This window comes from Theobroma umbraticum, unplaced genomic scaffold, assembly GCF_002168275.2.
Source record: "Theobroma umbraticum cultivar Fairchild unplaced genomic scaffold, ASM216827v3 scaffold_34.0, whole genome shotgun sequence".
Classification (NCBI taxonomy): Eukaryota; Viridiplantae; Streptophyta; class Magnoliopsida; order Malvales; family Malvaceae; genus Theobroma; species Theobroma umbraticum.
Genome location: NW_018397275.1, coordinates 1,033,420 through 1,052,484, shown reverse-complemented (window position 1 = coordinate 1,052,484; position 19,065 = coordinate 1,033,420). Strand labels below are relative to the sequence as shown.

Below are 19,065 nucleotides of genomic sequence, written 5' to 3'. Positions count from 1 at the left end.
TAAATACAATGTTACAAACTGTGTCCAAAGGATGCGATCGCTTCCTCTCCTTTGGCATTTAGGATGGATTATTATTATCGTTACCATGTTTTGGTCAATTCTCTCGAGTCTATGCTTTAAGCTTCCTCCGTAAAAAAATGTATATAAAAAAAGAAATTCTTGGATTTCGTTAAAACATGTCACTAAGCCAGTGGTTCTAATTCTTCACATGCTGTAGTTTCGCCCGCAGAGAAGCCATTCTTTCTCCTCATCCAACAACAAATCCAGTTTGCTCCCTAAATTGACCATCGTACCCTTCAAATCCCTCGGGGTCAAAGGCCGCCAAACGAATCTCAAACAGGGTTACAAACATAAAAACACCAACTGTCAATCGAAGCAATCCAACTCCCCATAACCACAAAATCGAAACCAAATTAACAAACCCTGGGGAGATGAACTGTCTTCACACTCTTTTATAGTCAACCGGTCAACCCTTAAACTCTCCGATTAAAATAATCTTAATCCAATTTAAACAATTTTTTGAACTTTATTTTTGTTATTCCTAAGTTTAAACCCACACTCTATCCCGCTCACTTCACTCGCTTCCTTTTCTAGAGATAAACACAAACCAACAGTTCCTCTTTTCCTGCTAAGCTCTAAGGGATGTTTCTTTGAGCTTAGCAAGGATCAAATATCAGGTTAAATTTTCAATCTTTATACACATTCATTTAATTCTAGAAAATACTCATTTGCAAAAATTTTCCTTTTGTTGTTAAATTTCAATGTATATTGGTCTACATTATAACTCACCAGATCGATTTAGGTGCCTTTGTTTTCTTCAGTTTTTGAAAATTTTGAACCTTTAACGGAAATGGGTATCGAAGAAAATGTAGGTTGAAGGTTTTTTTTTTTGTTTCTCATTACTTTTATTTTCAAACTACTCTATATTTGGAAACATTCGTTTTCCTTTTATTGTTCAGTTCTTGTTGCTGTCAAATTTCCATGTACATTATTGTTGATTGTTGATTGCGTCAAATGTTTTGAATTTTGCACGTGTTACCCTTGATTTCTGGTTGTATTAGATTGCTATTTAAAGTCTTCATATGTAAAACATTATAACCAGGATTTGGAAGAAAGCTTTCTTGTAAGATTTCAAATCTATGTTTTCTTTTCTAGGTCCTAGGTTCTCAAAGATTTCAGATTCAATATTTTATTTGTTTCCTTTTATCAAATTTTCTTGATTTTTTGGTTTTCGTTTTCTGCATTGTCTTGGCTTTTGATGTTTTTGTTCATTTTTGCTTCCCTTTTTGGGCGGAGGGGAAGTGGGATTGTGCTGTGTGGCCTGGTGAAGTTATACTACTTTCATGTTCAAATCTGACAGAACAAATCACAAGTGTAATGAGATATTGTTTGACAAATAAGTAATGGTATGGAGAAACATTATTTTGGATGGATGTAACAATATGTATTCTCATCATGAATTTGAAGTGTAAAAGGTTCTTCTTTGTTGTTGCGTTATCAACTCCACCCACGCTGTTAATATTTTAGATTATCCGTCCCTGAAATCTGTTTTCAGACGTTTCCATATCTTTTACCACTCTATGTTTAGGATATAGTTTTTATGAGATCTTGTTGCTTGATCTCCTTATTCTGATATTCACTTTTGTCTAATTTTGACCATGTTGATGCAGGGTTTTACTTTTCTAGCTTCATTTTAGTGCTTTGTGTTGTAATTCTCCAAGAGTTGTAAATATGAGGAAAGAAAATGTAGTTTCTGCTAATGTTGGAGAACTTAATTGTCGAATCACACGTGCTCGAGCAGCTGCACTGCGTGCTTCTGGACAGTTGCTACCTCTAAATGCACCTAATCAACCAGATCAGAAACGAGTTTTGCGAGCAAATCCAAAAAGAACAGCCTTGGATGAAAACAACACCAATGCACCTTACAATGCAGGTCTTCAGCGTAAGAAGAGAGCAGTGCTTCAGGATGTCACAAATGTTTGCTGTAATAATTCATATAGGAAGTGTTTTAATGCAACAAAAATCCAGGTTAAAATTGCCATCCTTAGTCAATTTGTAATGTCAGTCTAATTATGGTTATAGATGTGTACTTTGTTTTTGAGAAATTATCGTATGCATATTCAATCTGTTCATGAAAAAGGTATTTATTGCTCAGATGTTCGTAATTTCACATGTTGGTAGATTTATTTTTTTTTTGCAAAATAATAAGAAGCATGATACTGCTATTACTTAGATTTTATGATTTTGATACTGCCAGGGTAAGAGCAGCAAGCAGGCTAGAAAAGGGCATGCCAGTGCGTCCAAAGTGGTCCTAACTACAGCAGCAGAAGTCCAGGTTACTCAAGCCAATTCGCAGAAAGAAGGCATTCAAGAGACTGCAAAAGTAGAACCTGAATCAGAAGAAGTCACATGTTCGGTTAATTTGAAAGGAGATGCAACTCTTCAGTTAAATAGCATAACGGACGATTGCATACACTACCATTGGCTTGCAAATAAAAGTTGTGCAATCCCTTCACAACCCGAAAGTTCAACAACAAATGGTTTGCCCACTATTTCTCTCTCTCACCTCCAAAGTTGATGATGAAATACTTAGGAATGAATGCACACATATTAAGTTTGGTTAGTATGGAAGAATGTACATCTTGGTGAGAATTGTGTACTTCACAATTTTATGCATTTGAGTCTAACCATTGATACCTGCATTGAGAGGTGATACAGTGTTTAATTATTTTCTTGTCATCCAAATTGGACATGATATATGAAATTTAAGTTAATAGTAAAGATCTGAGACATTGCTACTTAGACGTGTTTATGCATCCATTCAGTGCTATTAGGTGGGAAGGTCAGCACCATGAAGGGGCTAAATTGATTGCCTCAGTCTTAATCTGGGGTGCTTTCAAAATCAAATTGTTGGTTACTGCACTTACAAAGTGGGATTCCTGTGGACTGGCAAAATGGACAATCTTTTGAAGAACATTAACATTATATATCAATAACTGTTTATCTTCTAACTCTCTAAAGCCAAGTAATACCAAATAGATAGCTTTATATACTTATTGTTTGGTTCATTGCATTATCCTTAGCTAATTAAAATATAAAGTCTTGTGGAGGCTCGTTTGAGTAATACATTCAGGAAACTAAATGTCTTGCAACCTCTTTGTCAAGCAATATATTTCTTTCCAGATTGGAAAATAAAAAGTACATTGCATTGCTTGCTTTCCTGTCTTTGTAATGGTTATAAAGTGCAGGTAGAGGTTAAAATATGCTTGCCTTCTTTCTGTATATAGCTTCATGCTGGAAAAATTGACATTTTTGAAATGGTTACAGCGGGGAAGGTTAGCTTTTCTGGGACTTCAATAACATCTAGTGATCCAGACTTTATAGACATTGATTCAGATAAGAAGGACCCTCAACTGTGCAGCCTCTATGCCCCAGACATTTATAACAACTTGCGTGTTGTTGAGGTATGAGCCATGGTGTCTTTCTTTTCTTTGTTTCACTTTCATGTTCCTATATTCATCATTACCCCTGTCAGATCTATTAAGGAACTTTTGAATTTCATTCCCAAACCAGTAAAATTGGCGACATGAGTAACTACCTGAAGCTAAACCAAATTTTTGTGACTTGAGGTGCATGTGCATCCTTTCTCATGGTAGATTTTGCAGTATCTCGTTCCACTATGACTTTATTCACATAAAAAATTACTTAGAAATATGTCAGACATATTGCTTTGCCTACCCTTGTTCTATTACCGCCAGACTGTAAATGTTTGAGAGCTGTTTCCTCCCATGTTCAATCCACCAAAAGATAATAAGAGAAGCTGTTTTCCTTTGGGCTAGAAACCCAAACTGGAGTGGTCTGTGAATTAATTGATAGACTCTTGATGAAAGAAACAATGGCGCGTACAAATTAAAATAGATTGAGAGCTGACCTATGATCTGATACGCATGGAAAATAATGAGTGATCAAATTGTTGCATTTGACACATCTATTCTCGATGGCTTATTTTTCTTGTATTTAACTTGGAAATTTGTATGCATCAGCCATTGTTTGAGCTGAACAATAGTTTGAACCAAAATACCTTCTAGTTGAACACATTAGAGCTCCCCAAGAGGCACACTTCCTAGTGAGGGGATCTGTAATCATTCATAAGCAAAATTTTTTAAGTTATGATCTCTCCAATCAAAACACATTGCAGAAAACTTCACAGCGGAGGACTTCGTTCTCACAGTTTTGGGTTCATGCATACTGTGTGATTTTACAAGCTAACCTCTTAGCAATAGCAGACCTCAAAGCTATGTAATATTGTGCTTTTTCATTTTTGGGTATGCTTAAAATTTTATTACTTTTTTTTTTTTGAACTCTAGTATACTTTGTGTGTGCATTTACTCGTCTCCATCCAATAGCATTTGTGGTTTCACTTCTCAATTCCTACTTCAGTCAGGGAGTGAAAAAGGGAACTTTTTGTCTTTCTACAGTCTTTTTCTTAGCAAGAATGTTTAATCTTTACATTTGGTTTAATCTTTTTTTTCCCTTCAGCTTGTTCGCAGGCCGTATCCTAATTTTATGGAGACAATACAGCGAGATATCACTCAAAGCATGAGGGGAATTTTAGTTGACTGGCTTGTGGAGGTTAGCATTGTTGTGCTATCTGAATATATATAATCGCATAAAATGTACAGTGATGGAAAGTTAGGCTTTTAGGTTTTGAAAGTACAAACAAGCTTCCCAATTAAATTTGTATCAAAAAAATATGTCCAATAACACATCATTTAATATCTTGAAGCAACAATGCTTTGATCTAGGTATGACAAATGTTTTGCTTGTTCCTGATGCATATCACCATTAAAGGGTGTTGACATTTCAATACTGTTAAATGCTTTTGAGCTTTGGTTGAAAATGAACCATATGTTTTAGGCTGTTTATAGTGGCTATTTCTTGACACAATTAATTTCTTTGTTTCGTATACAAAAGTTAAAAGGAAGTAACATCTTGGTTTCAGGTATCTGAAGAATATAAGTTGGTGCCTGACACACTATACCTCACAGTGTGTCTAATTGATTGCTTTCTCTCTCAAAACTTCATAGAAAGACAGAGACTTCAACTGCTTGGGATCACTTGCATGCTCATAGCCTCGTAAGCTTTCACATCCATAGCAGAGTTTGTTGCGTGATTTATTTTCAGTCAGAAATTCAAAATTTTAGTTTTTATTTAGAACTGCAAATACATTAGATGCTGAAATTAGAAAGTGAAGATGAACACCCTTGAATCTAAATAATCATCCTCTATGCAAAGCACTGACAGTTATGTTGTGAAGAAGGAAGTGGCTGAATAAGGATAACATTGAAAAATTGATAGATATTATCAGAATGCTTGAGAGACAGTCCAAAATTTAAATGATTAGAAAAGTTTCATGTCAAGTTTAACAACCACCAATATTGCAAGTAGGAAAAGTGATTTCCATGTTGGCGTCATGCTATAACCGTTAACGGAGTTATAATTATTCTTGTGTGAATATTACTTAAGCACAATGAGCCTAGTTGGTTAGTGTACTTAAAATGGTTTAATCTCGAAGCTTCAGAGATATCAATGGTGCGCTCATCATAAAATAACTTCTGCAACTGCTTTCCTATTGTAATTTTAACTTTGGTTTATCTTTATACTTGAAGCAAGTATGAAGAAATATGTGCACCGCGTGTAGAGGAATTTTGCTTCATTACAGACAACACTTACATTAGAGAGGAGGTATGTCATTATTGCTTTACCAATAATCATGTACTTACACTTTCATGAAGTTTTGGAACAGCCTGTTACTTCTTTTGTCGTCTTTATTTTCCACATGGCTTTTATTTTGTGCTGTAGGAGTTTTCTGTTTGCCAATTAAGTAGCTAGATTAAAGCATGGGGCATGGAATATTTGCTGTCATTGATTTGGGAAATGGGCAAATATAGGTTAGAGCTTAAGAAATACAAGAAAAGAGCTATGTGGCTTGAAACTGGAATTTTTCTGACTTCAAATAAAAAAGAAAAGTAAAAGAGGGAGGTGAGAAGAGGAGAAGGATGGTTAGCTCTGGCGGTTTTCTTTCCTTCCTTTTTTCCCTAGTGGCTGTTAATGAATTTTAAAAGTTTTTGACCCAGATTTTCTGCATTGGCAGTTAGGTTCTAGCTTTGATATTGAGCTATATAAAATAATGCTGGGGTTGACATGAACAACTATATTGGGGCACATGCATGTCCATATGCATGTTATTTATGTATGCATGCATCCATGCATGTAGCTATGTAGTTGACTTTGCACATAAAGGTTGGGGTAATGAATTGGTCTGGTTACCTTTACTGCACTAAAACGAGCCAAGCGAAGTTTAAAATCTGGATTAATTTATGTCATTTTCTTCCTTTCTTCCCTTGTTTGATACTTTTAGTTACATTTCTCACTAAAAGAAATTGGCAGGTGCTAAAAATGGAGAGTCAAGTATTGAAGTATTTTGGTTTTCAAATATTTGCACCAACTGCAAAAACTTTTCTCAGGTATTTTTGTCCAATCCAAAGTATGCATATGCAATGCTGACAGTCCTATAATGCTCCATTCATCTTCCTAATGCTCTTTCCTGCCTAAATTTGTGGTTTTCAGGAGATTTTTAAGAGCAGCACAAGCTTCATACATGGTAACATATTTAGTAGGGGATAGAACTGGCCTTAATTCAGATGGTAAAAAGCACCTTATCTTTTAGCACATGACTGAATTTTTGGCTCCTAATTCTCAATTGCAGAGCCCTAGCATAGAACTGGAATTCTTGGCAAATTATCTAGCAGAACTGACACTAATTGACTATGGTTTCTTAAATTTCCCTCCTTCTATCGTTGCTGCATCAGCTGTGTTTCTTGCCAGATGGACTTTGGATCAGTCTTGTCACCCATGGGTTTGTATTCTATTCATCTGTCCTTCATTTGGTTCTATGCAATATATCTAGGGCTTATTTTATTCTCCTTTTTGGCAGAATCCAACTCTCAAACACCACACGGCATACAATGCATCAGATCTCAAAACTACAGTTCTTGCATTGCAAGATTTACAGTTGAACACCAATGGTTGTCCTCTAAATGCTATACGCATGAAATATAGACAACAAAGGGTAACAGCTTCTTTGAACTTGAGTTATACTTGATTAAATATTAAAATGAATTTGCATCATTTAAAACTGTAGTATTATTGATTCAAGTGTTCTCTAATGAGGTTGTTGTTATACCAGTTCAAATCTGTGGCAACCTTTTCTTCTCCGAAACTGCTTGAAACTCTATTCTAAGAAGAGTGGCTACTTCCAGATGACTTCAAGCGGCTGCTAACAGATGACATAATTCTCGGGTGGAAGTTTCCTCTGAATTTTTCCATTTCATGAGGTTGTACCTAATCTCTAGTGTTCATATCCTAACCTCTTCATTCATGTTCCTAGTACTTAATATTCCTAAATCTTGTCCATAGACACTTACAACTCCAGGTTTTGGTTCTTCCAAAACTGTACCTTTGTAAGGTCACCAAGTTCAAAATTTTAAATATCTAACTGTTGATATTGTTATATTGTTGAATTTAAACAAGCATAACACTATGGTGGCTGAGATTAATTTGTTTAGTTGTAATGTTTGTAAGAGAAGAAAAATGTAACCGGCTAAAGCCTCAATCGAAAGAGCTGATTTTTCTTTGTAACTCTCTTCAACTTGTGCCATAATGTACTTCGTTTAGAATGCTTTGTTGTGTGTGCTTCTTTATTTATTTATTTATTTTTATTTATGTTACTATTATTATCCAGAATTTGTTTGGTTAGTTTGGTAGTGACTTGTGTCAAGTGATTTTTTTTTATGACTTCCCTGTCATGTACAATGAAGCCTCTTTCCATCTTCACCCACTCAATTACAGACTTAGGTTTTGCTTTTTATGATGAATAGAAAAATGTGAGAAGTGGAAAAAGAGAATTTATGTTTATTTGATGTGTTTGGTAAGAGAGATGAAAAGGTGAGTAGAAAATTTCATTTTCTTTTTATTCATTATTTGATGAGTTGAAAAAAATTTTAAAATTACATTCTTTTATTATTATTATTCTTTTGTAAGTGGAGATAACATATAAAATCTAAAGAGAGATAATTTTGTAAATTTATTACACTTAACTCACACCTCTTAAGGCTTAGTAAAAAAAAATAAAAATTAATTCAAATTGTTGCATTAGGTTCAAATTAGTTTTTTATTTTTTTTATTTGATGCGAAGACTTAAAAGATCTATTCGGTTTAATTCATAAAGAGAAATCTCAAAATTACTCCAATCAAATCAAATTATATTTTTAAAAAGCTTTTATATTTACTTTTATTTTATAAAATAAAAATAAAAATAAAAATTGTTATTATTAAATTTAAGTAAATAAACTAAAAATAATATTTAAAAATTAATAAATTTTAAATATTAAAAATTAAAGATTCAAATTTGAATGATGTAAATAAGGTGAATATTCAAATTCCAATACCTTAACCTTAATCATTTATTTTAAATTGTAAATAAGTTAAAGAGACTATCATGTCGATAATTGCTCTAGTTATGTTCATTTGTAAAGCACATATAATTTGGGAATAAAATGTCATTTCTTTCAAACTTTCCTCTCTTTCATATTCGAATACCTTGATCTTAACCATTTATTTGAAATTTAAATTGTAGATAAGTTAGATAAGAAACTATCATGCTGCTTTCGAAACAAAAAAAAAAAAGACTATTGTGTCTAGAAATACCCTACTTATGCCTATTTGTAAGGCACATAAAGTTTGAGAATAAAATCTCATTTCATTCAAGCTTTCCTCTCTTCATTCTCTCATATTTTCGTTGCCTATTGTGTTGCTTTTAGAACCTTTTAGTATGCTTGGTTCATAGGAAGGAATAAAATGAGAATGGAATAATCCTTCTAAGAGAATAATATAGGAAAAGAATAGCTATGATATAGATTAATTCATGAGAATGGAATAAGAAAGAATTACTTATTACTTATTTCATTGTTTAGCTGGCATGAATAATTTTAAGAATAATTAAGGAATAATTGGTAAATGATAAAACTACCCTTTACTAAAATTTAAAAATTTTTTAAGTAAAAAACAAAAATACCATGACGAGAAAAAAAATTCTTTATTGCAAATAAGTAATTTTTTTACCATAATACAAAAATAATTTAATAATATTTTAGTAATACATGCTCTTTAATTTCGTTTTTATTTAATAATACTTTTGGTACTAATTTCTTGTTGTTATGAAATTATAACTTAAAAGAACAAATAAAGATAACTTGAAGGAATAATTAAAGAGAAGAAAGAAAATATTTAAGGAGAGAGAAGAGATCTTATTGAAGTGTATGTTTATAAATGAACTAAAGAGGCTTATTTATAGGCAAATAACCCCTTTATCTTGATAGAATTTATAAGATAAAGATAACATTTAGGAATTAGATGGATTAAATCCTAATTCAATCTAATTTACATCAAATCTAGATATAAATAACATAAATAGATATTCACAAAATTATTTATAACACTTCCCCTTAAATATCCATTGTATGAAGAATATATTTCGTTAAAACCTTACTAGAAAAAAATCTCATGAAAAAAAATTCGAATGAAGGAAAAAGAGTACATAATCTTTTTAAGAATATGCCTTTGAAATACTATCTCATTAAAAATCTTATTAAGAAAAACCCACCTAGAAAAACCTTGATGAAGAAAAAGAGTACAGTGTGTATTTTACTTTTTCTGATGACTGCAAAATGATGCATTCCAATCTTTTGTACCAGTTTTTCAAATGTTGGAATAAGAATGATTTTAGTGAATAAATCTACTAAATTGTTACTTGAACAAAGTTGTTAAACACTAATATCACCATTTTATTAGAGAACATAAGTGAAAAAGAATTTTGGCGAAATATGTTTTGTTCGATCGCCTTTAATGTATCATTTCTTTAACTGTGCTATGCAATTAGTATTATCCTTGCATAATGTTGTTGGAATTTTTTTCTTAGTTAACAAGTCACATATTTCTCAAATATATTGAGTTACATATCTTAACCAGACACATTCATGACTTGTCTCATGAATTGTTAAAATTTCTACGTGGTTAGAAGAAATACCAATTATAGTTTATTTTACAAAATACTATGAAATAGTCATACTTTCACATGTAAATTAGAAACCTATCAAGGATCGAGTTTTGTGTGGATTAAATAAATATCCTGCATTCACACTAATTAAATTTGATTTTAATGCATTTGAATAATATAAGCCCATATATAGTGTTCCTCAGAGATATTGAAATATATGTTTAATTCCATTCCAATGTTTTCGAGTTGGAAAAGAACTATATAGTGATAATAAATTTACAGCAATTGATATATCAAGTCATGCATTACCAGTAAGATACATTAGTGCTCTAATTAGACTAAGATACGATACTTCAAGGTCAAGAAGTTTTTCATTATCCTCACGAGGTTGGAAAATGTTTTTTTTTTTCACATCTAATGATCTTACAACTATTGGTGAACTCAATGGATATATTTTGTCCTTTTAAAATTATTTTATCATTTTTGCTATATAATTAGATTGATGGAAAAAATTTTTATTTGTCAAGTGCTCAATCTAAAGAATTAAACAAAACTTTGTTTTTCAAGGTTTTTCATCTCAAATTCTCTCTTTAAATATTCCACAGTTTTTGATAATTCTTCAAGAGTTCCAACAATGTTCAAGTCATCGACATAAACAACAATTATGATAAATTCATATCTAAATCTTTTTATAAAATACGTGGGTATATAAGATTATTTTTATAGCATTCTTTCAACAAATATTCATTAAGACCATTATACTATATGCATCCAGATTGTTTTAATCCATATAAAAATTTATTTAATCTTTAAATATTCTATAGTTTTTGATAATTCTTCAAGAGTTCCAACAATGTTCAAGTCATCAACATAAACAACAATTATGATAAATTCATATCTAAACCTTTTTATAAAATACGTGGGTATATAAGATTATTTTTATAGCATTCTTTCAACAAATATTCATTAAGACCATTATACTATATGCATCCAGATTGTTTTAATCCATATAAAAATTTATTTAATTTGATCGAATAATTTTTTTGAGAATTCACATTTTATACTTTAGGCAACTTAAATCATTCAAGGATTTTCATATAGATATTATTATCAAGTGAGCCATATAAATAGACTGTAACTATATCCATCAAATGCATTTTAAGCTTTTCATGTATTACTAGACTAATTAAATATCAAAATATAATTACATCCACCATAAGAGAATATGTCTCTTCATAATTATTACTAGGTTTTTGGGTAAAATCTTATGCAACAAGTCATGCTTTATATCTCATAATCTCATATTTTTTATTTCGTTTCTGCATAAATAAATCCCATTGGTTTTACATTATTTGGTGTACATACTATAGGTCTAAAAACTTCATGTTTTGCTAGTGAATTTAATTCCACTTTGATTGTATTTTTTCACATTGGCTAAATCATTTCTATGTTTACATTCTTTAGTAAATATAAATTCAAGATCCTCATTTTTTTTTCATAAGATTGAGCGCTATATTATATACAAAAATATCATCGACGTTTATTTGATTCCAATTCCATTTTTTCCCGTCATGATATAATTGATTAAGATCTCTTCATTTTTACTGATTTTAGGCATCTGAATTTCTTTTGAAATTTTTATCAATTATGTCAAGGGTTTTTTCTAGTGTTTCTACTTCCTTTTTTTTTTTTTAACCATCTCGAATATTTGCCCCTTTTATTTTCGAGGATTTTATTTTTGGAGAATATTCGCTTTTTTTCTTTTCGAGGATTTAACCTTTAGAACCGATTGATCCCAATGCTTTTGGCATGCCTTGTCCTACAAGGACATCAATGCTAATAAAAGCATTTGTAACTGGTATACGAGATTTAGTTATTTCTTTTAGGTTAGTAAATACGTCTGGCAACTAATTTACTATATTTTGTGAAAGAATTATTTTTTGAACTTCAAGTTCCTATTGATTTATGTGATGATCAAAACTAGATAATGATAATTTATTCTAAGAAATTTTCTTTTGCAGTTGCTTATTTTTCTCCTTTAACGTCAGAAAAATTGTTTAATCAATATGACAATTGACAAACTTTTTTATGAATAAATCTCCTATTGAGGGTTCTAGATATTTAATTACAAATACAGATTCGTGTCCAACATATATTCCTAACTTCCTTTGAGGACCCATTTTTGTGCATTGTGGTAGAGCAATTGAAACATATACCACATATCCAAAAATTTTTGGATGGGAAATATTTGGTTCCTAACCATAAACCAATTGTATAGGGAGAATTTATAATAACTCATTTAGCCTAATGGATACAAATGCTGCTGCGTCCAAAATAGCATGCCCTCAAGTAGACATTGGGAGTTTTAATTTAATAAGTAATGGCCTTGCAATTAGTTGAAAGTGTTTAATAAATAATTCTGTTAGACCGTTTTGTATGTGAATATAAGCAACACGTTATTCAATTGTTTTTTTAACTAATATGCAATATTAAAGACTTGAGATGTAAATTCATTAGTATTGTCAAGATGAATTGTTTTGATTGCCTAATCAGACAAATATGCTCGCAACCGAATTATTTGTGCAAGTAATCTTACAAATGCCAAATTGTGAGTTGATAACAAAAACACATGTGACCATCTTGTCGATGCATCGATTAAAATCATAAAATATCTGAATGGTCCACATGATGGATGTGTGGGTCCTCATATATCACCCTAAATACGCTCAAAAAATGTAAAGGATTCAATCCCTACTTTGGCTGGTGATGGCTTTATAATTAATTTACCTTGAGAGCATGCAGTACATGAGAATTCATTAGATTGAAAAATATTCTGGTTTTTCAATGGCAGACCACATGAATTTTTAATAATTTTTCACATCATTATTGATCCAGGATGGCCTAACCGATTATGTCAAACATTAAAATTATCAGTAAACTTCTGGTTTACTATAATATAAGTTTCAAACATTTTAATTTTTGTATAGTACATTCCGAAGGACAAAACCGGTAATTTTTCTAACACATTCTTTTTACCTAATATAATAGATGTAATATAAAAGTATTCAGTATCTCTTTCATTCGTTGTCTCAATATGATATCCATTTAAACAAATATCTTTAAAACTTAATAAGTTTCTTTGAGATCTAGTAGAAAATAAAGCATATTTTATTATAAACTTTGGTCTTCCAAGTAGTGAAATATTGACTCTTCCGGAACCTTCTATTAATCTTGTACTACCAGATACCGTATGGACATTAGCTTCTTTTATTGTCAAGTGGGAAAAACATTTATTGTCTTTAAATATAGTGTGCGTTGTAACACTATCTATTAGACATATATCTTCATCATTGATCTTAGATTTAACCAAATGAATATCCATATTTTTTTCAAGAAAATAAAATATATATTGTAAGAAACTTACATAAGAGAACATTAAATATAAACTTTGTTATTAAAACAGAAAAACAACTTCCTAATAGATATATTAAGACACATTAACTTTTTAATAGAATTATACTAATTGTGCTAAATTCCTAATAGACTTGCACTAAAACATATCAACAAATAATTTAAGAAATTTCATTATTGGGATTTCCATCACCAGTCAAATGATCAATCCGTCCTTCTGAGTGGGCAAAAAAATCAGCAACATCCAAATGTGTTATATCAACTTGGCTATCATCTTCAACAAAATTTGTTTCAATATTTTTTCCTTTATCTTTTAGTGATGTTTGATAAAGTTCAACAAGATGTTTTGGTGTATAATAGGTAGGTGACCAATGGCCTTTTATGCCGCATCGATAACAAACGTTTTCTATGTTCTTTTTACTTTGTCCACCTTTGTTTTTTTCCTATATCTTTTCACTATTCATCCATTTTTGGTGGGTGTTCTTATTATCAGAATAATAATTTGTATAACTACCACAATTGTGATAATTATGACTACCTCTTTCATGTCCACGATTATGACCATGACCATGACCATAACCATGACCAAAATTTCAAAATGATGTCACATTTACTCTAGGGAATGGAGCAGAACCAGTTGGGCGAGATTTATGATTTTTCATCAATAGCTTGTTATTTTTCTCAGCCACAAAGAGACGTGAAATCAATTCAAAGTATTTTTTAAAGCTTTTTTTCACAATATTACTACTATAGAAGCACATTTGAGGCAAGAAAAGTAAAAAATATTTTTTTTAACGAATCAGTATTAGTCACCTTTTCTTTGAACAATTTTAGTTTATAACTAATTCTATATAATGCTGAGTTATATTCATTTACAATTTTAAAATCTTACAATTACAGATGCATCCAATCATAGCAAGCTTTTGGCAGAATTACTATTTTTTGGTAGTTATATCTTTCTTTTAGACTTTTTCAAAGATTGATTGGATCTTTTATTGTGAGATACTCAATTTTTAATTCTTTATGAAGATGGTGGCGAAGGAAAATCATTGTTTTTGCCTTATCCTGATTGAATACTTTTTTGTTCTTTTTTGATTATGTCTCCAAGACCTATAGCATCTAAATGGATTTTGGGATCTAGAATCCAAGATAAATAGTTCTTGCTAGTAATGTCAAGAGCCACAAATTCAAGCTTTGTAAGATTTGACATGGTGATAACTGAAGAAAAATTGGACTTTGACTTTAAGAAGCTTTAGAGTGAGAGATTATAGAATCGTGTTGATAATGTGTTATGAAAATATAATTCAAATGAACGAATAAGGATAACTTGAAAGAATAATTAAAGAGAAGAAAGAAAATATTTAGAAGGAGAGAAGAGATCTTATTGAAGTGTGTGTTTACAAATGAACAAAGTGGGCCTATTTATGGGTAAATAATTCCTTATCTTGATAGAATTTACAAGATGAAGATAACACTTAGGGATTAGATGGATTAAATCATAATCCAATCTAATTTACATCAAATCTAGATATAGATAGCATAAATGGATATTCACAAAAATATTCATAAAACTTTTTTGTTTTTTAGTATTAGAATTGCTTCATTGCTACTTCAAATCCACATGTGTCTGTTGGATTTAGAGCAAGAGGAAAAAGGAACAATAATTTAATATATATTCTAAGGCATCATATAAAAGGAAACACCATGTTATATAATGCTATGACATCTAATACAATTCATAATAGGGAATCTCTAACAACTAGTCTAAGAGCATGCAACATGCCATCTTGCGTGCATGTAAACTCTAATTCATGAAATATAGAGAAATTTTCCAAGATATCACATCTCTAACTACCTAAGTTGCTAGAGTTATTCCATGCATAAATCTCTATCACTATTGTACAAGACCTATAACAAAAACAAGTGAAGATCATATAGATTACAATTTACAAAAATCTCATCTATAATAATATGAGATCGATGAAGATATTAAAGAAGAACACAAAAATCTATAATAATATTTAAGAACATAAAAATTCATAAAAATATTCATGAACATGGACGTCCATAATAATATTGTTGTCCTAAAAGAACAAACAAACTAACAACAAGTTTGTAAGTTCTCAACAATTGACAACAAAGTTTTGAAAGACCAAACTTCTCTACCATCAAGGTCTTGAGATAATCTTTCTCAACCATCTAAGTTTGCTGCTAGGGAGAAGAGTAAAGAGGTAAGTCATTTAGGATGGATTATTAATAAGTTTTTAGTATACTTCATCAATTTCATCATCTGTCAATCTCGCAACCTCATGTAATGCACTATTCAAATTTTGAAGTTTTTTAAATGCACAAGTACTTCAGTGCCCAAAGCATGGATCAATGATGTTCCAATATTTTCTAATTTCTCACTCAGTAAAATGGCAAGATTCATAAATTTTTCAAACCTATCCACTTCACTCATGTCATTGGTCCTTTGGTTCTTACTTATAGAATTTTGATTTCTTTTACCAACTGATGGATGAGGTTGGGTAGTAAAGACATCCACATCATCCAACCCAATTATATGTTTTGCAAAACCTTCATTTATCCCATGAGCAACATTTTTTTCAATTTCATTTAAGACATTTTTGGGAGTTTGAGCATCTTGTCTTGTTGCTCGATCTTTAGTATAAATATCAAACAACTCATTCAAAAAAGAAAAACTCCTTTTTTCTGAACTGAGCAACATCTTTGTGGCTTTAATCAAAGTAAATAAATAATATTATTAGTTACAATAATTGATAAGAAAATAAATACAAATATGGAAACTAATTTAAACAACATACTTACACTTATATAAGAATCTCATACAGGATATTCAACAATAACCATGTTCTTTTCATGGTCCCAATCAAATCCATTAGTACTTCTCCCTTGTACCATAACATATACAATTTTTCATTCTTTTTCAAGGTTTTAATTCTCGATTCTATGTGAGGTTTGGCCTTCAAGTTTGCATTTGGTAAACTTTTTGCAATCATTCTTTCAAACTCTAACAAATAACCACATCTAAAACTGGTGTCTACATTATATGTTCCCTTATTGTGTAGATTAACCAAACATGATATTAGTATAACATCTTCATTGTGGGTCCACTTTCTCTTTGTTCCTTGTTTTGAAGTTTGAGAAGGAATGGTTAAGGATGGAGACATTTTTTACTATCAAAAAATAAAAATTAATTTATCAAATAAATAATCATAGTGATAAATTAAACATAAATAACTTATAATAATTAAAAATATCAAAGTTTATCCACGTAATAAAAAGTGTACCATTAATAGCTATGAACAATAGCAAAGATCAATTATCAAGTTTATGTAAACCTCTTAACACTATAAAAGAGTAACCTATCCAACAAAAACCTAAACAAAAAAAAAAACTTCATCTTCAATTTTGATTTTGCCTATATGTTTGCCATTCAGTAAACATTTCATTTGCCAATTACACTTTCCAATTAGTCTAAACATTAGAAGGGTTAATAGCACCTATTACATCTTCCTCCTCAGTTACTGTGTTATCATGAAGATATTCACCCATTACATCTTCAATAGGGTTAAAGGTCATATCTTTCTTAAAAAAATTGTGAAGCAAACAACAAGTTAAAATAATTCGATTATGTGTCCTAATCTGATAAAATGATGGACTTCGAAGGATACCCCACCTAATTTTTAGCAACCCAAAACATCTCTTAATTACATTGTAAGCAACTGCATGTTTCATATTAAAAAATTTTTCAAGAGTTGTTGGTTGATGACCTTGATGCCATTCATTTAAATGATACCTTTGATCCCTAAAAAGTGCAAGAAAGCCCTCATAATTTGTATATTTTGCCTCAACTAGGTAATAACACCTATATAAAAAAATTAATTATTAAGCTATTTATTTATTTAATATTATAATGAAAAACCTAATACTTCTTATTATCTTAGGAACTTAAAATGAGGCACTTCAAATCCATGTCTCTTAGTAATTGCATCTTGAAGAACCATCAACTATTGATCCTTCACATCTAAGAAGAACATAGGTAAATTGCATGTCAAGTGTACATACACCTAACATGTTGGTTACGATGTCACCTTTACGAGTTTGATATCTAGGCTTATCCACACTTCGCACCTTAACCTTTATATATGTCCCATCTAAAGCCCCTAAACAATTCTACAATTAAAATGGAATTAACTTTTATCAGAAAAAACTATTGTTATCTTATGTGTAAAATTAAAAAATTAATAAGATGATTAATCTACCTTAAACCACTTCCACCAATTGTTTGTAGAGTTTGTTGGAATGGGTTTAGGTTTTCTAAGCAAATAATCTTATAACTTTATCATTGCATTTAATACCTTATTAAAGTGTTGACTAATTGTCTCCTTTGATCTTTTAAAATTTTGCATGATAACTTGACTTTTAAGATGATGAGTAATAATATATAAGAACATTGCTACCTATTTATCTACAAGCATATTCCTTATTGACTTCAACCCTTCAATATTTTTCAGTGTCTCATATAGTTTTAAAAAAGCAAGCGTATTCATTCTAACTTATGAAATACACAAAAAATCATTATCATGCACATGTCACATCACATACTCTCCATTTGCATAAAAATCTAAGTTATAAGGTCTCACTTTTCACCTACAATTTCATAAAACACAAACGAATGCCAACATAAACTAAAACCAAATAACAACAACGCACATTTTCAAGAACCCTATCAATGTAGCTAAAATATTTTTTTCTCCTATTTAAATTTCTACGCAAACCCAAACAAGCCATGGCTGCAAAAATTAGATTTTCATATCCCTGACTTGTGTTGTTATGAAGAGAATAATAAAGATAAATATATAATAAATATTTATTAAGCATAGTTAATAAATATTTATTCCAAAGCAAAACCACAGGGTTAATAACAATAATAATCAACACATTGCAATAGAAAGCCAAATAGAAATAGAATGGAAGGAAAATGTATCTTCATTTGCTTGATATGGGTTTCTTAGAGAATGAAGTTGCAATAGCAAATTATAAGTTGGGTGAGTAGGTATTTTGACCACTTTGAATAATTGTGAATGCTATTTCCTATTTAGATTTTATAAATTTAAAAAGCATACACTCTATGTCTTAATCCAAGCTGGCTATGTTGCTTAGATCTATAAGGTATCATGTAGTGTTGGTAGTTTTAGATTAAAAACACACTTCATGTTTTGGAGTCCTAATTATTATTTAAATACTTTATGATTACAAAACAAGCTTTTCTGAGATGCTCTTAAAGGTTTTAAAAGTAATGCAGTTCTTTCTTTTTGTTTACAGCCTTTTTGTTATAGTTTATACTTTGTTTGACTGGTGCCTTTGTATTTATCAAACCTATAAATGTACATAAGGTCACTTGCATCTTTATCTCCATTACAATGGAACCAACACCATTGTTGCATCTTCAACTAGGCATGTTATCTTAACAAGCCTACAATTCCGCTAATGTACCCACATATGTCACATAC

General features: G+C 30.6%; 1 protein-coding gene and 1 pseudogene across 2 annotated transcripts; one reads left to right on the top strand and one right to left on the bottom strand.

Annotated features, from left to right (window-relative positions):
• Positions 1–389: 389 nt before the first annotated feature.
• CYCA2;4 (Cyclin A2;4) lies at positions 390–7,742 on the top strand. Of its 2 annotated transcripts, none has more exons than XM_021442918.2 (12): positions 390–677; positions 1,671–2,028; positions 2,258–2,540; positions 3,328–3,464; positions 4,540–4,632; positions 5,003–5,136; positions 5,670–5,745; positions 6,451–6,527; positions 6,631–6,664; positions 6,770–6,919; positions 6,998–7,132; positions 7,250–7,742. In XM_021442918.2, exons 2-12 carry the CDS (start codon positions 1,732–1,734, stop codon positions 7,301–7,303), a joined length of 1,470 nt encoding a protein of 489 aa, XP_021298593.1. In that variant the 5' UTR covers positions 390–677; positions 1,671–1,731; the 3' UTR covers positions 7,304–7,742. The 2 variants fall into 2 exon arrangements, with proteins under 2 accessions (XP_021298593.1, XP_021298594.1); XM_021442919.2 differs by lacking the exon at positions 390–677 and adding an exon at positions 817–868.
• A 9,284-nt stretch (positions 7,743–17,026) lies between these two features.
• On the bottom strand, positions 17,027–18,343 carry LOC149526387 (uncharacterized; annotated as a pseudogene).
• Between the last annotated feature and the right edge of the window lie 722 nt (positions 18,344–19,065).